A 4,006-nucleotide genomic window follows, 5' to 3' on the forward strand; every position below is an offset into this window, starting at 1 on the left:
TGATGCTTAAAGACTCGGGGTTGTAGTGGCAAGGAAGAGTCTGAAGAGGTAGATCAGAACTAGATAAAGAAAGGTCTGATGGGTCCCATTGTTGTGTTAGGTGCCATCAAGTCAGTTCTGACTCATAGCAGCCTGTACACAACAGAAGAACACATTCCCAGGTCCCATGACACCCTCACAATCACTGCTACGGTTGAGCTCACTGTTGCAGCCATTGTGTCAACACATCTCACTGAGAGTCTCCCTCTATTTCGCCAACCCTCTCCTTGTCAAGAATGATGTGCTTCTCCAGAGGCTGGTCCCTCTTACTAACATGTTCAGAGTTAAAGAGACCATAAGACAAAGGCTCGCCATTGTCACTTCTAAAAAGCATTCTAGCTGTACTTCTTCCAAGACAGATGTGTTCCTGCTTCTGGAAGTCCCTGGCCATTTAATATTCTTCACTAACACTATAACTCAAATGCACCAATTCTGTCTCAGTCGTCCTTAGTCATTGTCCACATTTTATGTGCCTATAAGGCAATTGAAACTATCATGGCTGTGGCAGGTGCACATTAGTGTTCAAAGTGACACCTTTGCTTTTTAACCCTTTGAAGAGGTCTTGTCCAACAGATATGCAATACACTATTTCATGTCTTGACCCCATGAGCATTGATTGTAGATTCAAATAAAATTTTAAAATTCTTAACTATTTCAATCTTCTCTGTGTTTATTGTGATGTTGTTTATTGATCCAGTATGAGGATTTTTTAAAAATCATTTTATTAGGGGCTCATACAATTCTTATCACTATCCATACATATATCCATTGTGTCAAGCGCATATGAACATTTGTTGCCATCATCATTCTCAAAACATTTGCCTTCCACTTGAGCCCTTAATATCAGCTGCTCATTTTCCCCCTCCCTCCTCACTCCCCCTACCTCATGAACCCTTCATAATTCATACATTGTTATTATTTTGTCATATGTTACACTGTCTGACGTCTCCCCCTGCCCTCTTCTCTGCTGTCCATGCCCCAGGGAGGAGGCTATATATAGATTCTTGTAATCAGTTCTCCCGAGGATTTTATTTATATATATATAAAATTATCTCTATATATAATATATATATAATGAGTTATAATACATACTAAAGGCTATGGTCTTAATCAGTAAGTGTTTCAAATCCTCTTCACTTTCAGCAAGCCCAGTAGTGTCATCTGCTTATCACAGGTTTTAAACGAGTCTTCCTCCAGTTCTCATAATGTATTCTTCTTCATAGAATCTGTCTGCCCAGCATGGCAAAAGGATACAACCTTGATGCTTACCTTTTCTGATTTTAAGCTATTCCAAACCAAAAAACAAACTCACTGCTATCAAGTCGATCCTGACTTACAGTGGTGATCCTTGTAGTGATCCTAAAGTGATCCTTATAGTGATCCTAAAGCTGCTCCTGCAAGTTCCAGAGACTGTAACTCTGTACTGGAATAGAAAGTCCATCTTTCTGCTGCAGAGTGGGCTGCTGGTGGTTTTGAACTGTTGACCTTGTAGTGAGCAGTTCAACGTGTAACCACTACACCTCTAGGGTTCTTTTTTAAACAATTCAATACTCCTTAATTCTGTATGATTGATCGCCTCTTGGTCTGTGTACAGGTTCTGGATGAGCACCATGAACTACTTTGGAATTCCTATTCTTTGCAATGTTATGCAGAATTTGTTATGACCTATGCAGTCGAACACCTTTGCATAGTCAATGAAACACAGGTAAACATCTTTCTAGTATTCTTTTCTTTCAGCCAAGATCCATCTGACATCAGCAATGACATCCCTCGTTCCATGTCTTCTTCTAAACCTGACTTGTTTTGATAGCTGTTCCCTTTCTATATACTGCTGCAACCCTTTAAAAATTATTCCGGCAAAATTATACATGCATGTGATATTATTGAGATTGTTTGAGAACTGTTATATTCTGTTGCATCTTCTTTCTTTGGAACGGCACAAATATGGATCTCTTCCAGCTGGTTGACCAGGTAGCTGTCTTCCAAATTTCTGGAGATAGATCAGAATTGTCTCTATTTGTATTCCATCAATTCCTGGAGCTTTGTTTTTGCCAATACCTTCAGTGTAATTTGGGCAGAAGTTCTTTCAATGCCATTAGTTTTTAATCAGATGCTACTTCCTTCAATATTTGAACATTAACCCATTCTTTCTACAGAATTCGATGTACTCACTCTATCTTTGTGTGTTAGTCTGGGTAGATTAGAAAAACAAATCCATAGAAACTCATATGTGTATCGGACAGTTTTATATAAAGGGAAAGCATCCCAACCCAGTCCAATTCAAGCCCATAAGTCCGATATTAGCCCACGTGTCTGATACCAATCTATAAAGCCCTCTTCAGACTCATATGCAATGATGCCGAATGCAGGACAATCACAGGCTAGTGGGTACAAAGTCTTTGGATCCACTTTGTTGTAAGCATCTGAGCACTGACTGGGCACTCTACGTGGCTTCTCCAGCTTCAGAGGTCTAGTTACATTAGGGTAGGTCCATGTGGCTTCTCCAGCTTTGGGCACTAGCGTAGTCCCATGTGTGTTTTCAGCTGCAATGTCTCCCAGGGAGTGAGGAGAGAGAGAGGTGTCTCCTGCCTCTAAGGAAGAAATAGAGGATTTCCCAGAATTCTCAGGAGAAGGCCATGCCTTCTTGACATGCCTGATTGACAGACAGACTCCACCCCTTCACTCATAATCCTCTCAAATTGACACCAGATTATGTAACTACCCCAGACCACCCCTTGTCAATTTGACACTTTCATACAACTCTTTAGCCATATAGAATTTTCTTTTTTTTTTTTTTGGAGAAGGAGCCAACGCAATGGCTAGTCTTTATTGAAGAGAAGATGTTTAGAGTGAGTCAGTGCAGGGGCTCAGTGGGCTAACTGGTGGGGCACCAGCTTGTACTGGGTTCCACAGTTAGGGCATCGCTGAGCATCACCTTTGTGCAGCCAAAACCAGATGACAGCACTGTTGTCCTCTTCACAGATGCAGCCCACGATTCGCTTGTTGGTGATGGAGGGGACCAAATTAGGGTGCTCTTTGGTGCCTGTGGCTGCCTTTGGAGCAAGCATATTGTATGGATCCAGCCCTTTGCGTGTGGCCAACATGATCTCCCTCTCCAGCCCCGTCGCCTGCTCTTCGTCCGTAGGGATGCCGCCTCTAGTCGCCATACTGCGCACGGCGGCCACCCCATTGGGGCCGCGGGCCCTCAGGGCCTGAGCGGCCAACTCTCCAGCTCCGCGGAGTAACCTTGAGGCCATAACGCCCGCTACCAGCAGCAGAAGCACTTCCGGGCAGAGGCTCGGCAGACCGCCATATAGAATTTTCAAACAATGATAAAATCATATCTGTACCTAACGGGATAAAGCTAAAATGCACACAATTCAAAAGAAGTGCCATCCTCACTTAAACATAACATTCTATAAGTGATCAAAACAAAAATATCCTATGCCTAACAATTGCAGTTAATAAGACCTACAACTTAATCCTATACACATACGAATGTACTCCAGCACTTAAGAAAGTTTGTAAGCCAACCATGTTATGCCTCTATCTTCCCGATTTTGGGTATCCAATTTCTATCCTGCCCACCTTACATCAACCCAGCGCTCTGAGGAGACAATCATATTCTTTGATGTGAAGAATCTTCATTCCAGTTGGAACCTTGTGAGTCTGCATCCATAAGCAAAGTCAATCAAGACAGGCCATCCAGAAAGTCTGCAGCAACATGTACCAGTTCACAGGCTCAAAAATCTTCTCTTCATCTGGTCGGGTTCTGGCCAACTCAATGTGGGCTGTCTCACTTAGTCTCACCAGGGTGCCCATTGACCACCTTCTTTAGACCAGTGGTTCTCAACCTTCCTAATGTCTGGACCCTTTAATACATTTCTTCATGTTGTGGTGACCCCCCCAACCATAAAATTATTTTCATTGCTACTTCATAACTGTAATTTTGCTACTGTTATGAAGC

General features: G+C 42.5%; 1 protein-coding gene across 1 annotated transcript; it reads right to left on the minus strand.

The window, feature by feature from the left end:
* Window positions 1-2,817: 2,817 nt before the first annotated feature.
* On the minus strand, window positions 2,818-3,345 carry LOC142428890 (cytochrome c oxidase subunit 5B, mitochondrial-like). Its single transcript, XM_075533785.1, has one exon. It carries the CDS (start codon window positions 3,294-3,296, stop codon window positions 2,907-2,909), a length of 390 nt encoding a protein of 129 aa, XP_075389900.1. The 5' UTR covers window positions 3,297-3,345; the 3' UTR covers window positions 2,818-2,906.
* Window positions 3,346-4,006: the final 661 nt, after the last annotated feature.

Source organism: Tenrec ecaudatus, chromosome 16 (assembly GCF_050624435.1).
Source record: "Tenrec ecaudatus isolate mTenEca1 chromosome 16, mTenEca1.hap1, whole genome shotgun sequence".
NCBI classification, from domain to species: Eukaryota; Metazoa; Chordata; class Mammalia; order Afrosoricida; family Tenrecidae; genus Tenrec; species Tenrec ecaudatus.

Bases quoted from the DNA above. Each gene is read 5' to 3' on its own strand.
- LOC142428890 (XM_075533785.1), bottom strand. From the start codon at position 3,296: ATGGCCTCAAGGTTACTCCGCGGAGCTGGAGAGTTGGCCGCTCAGGCC.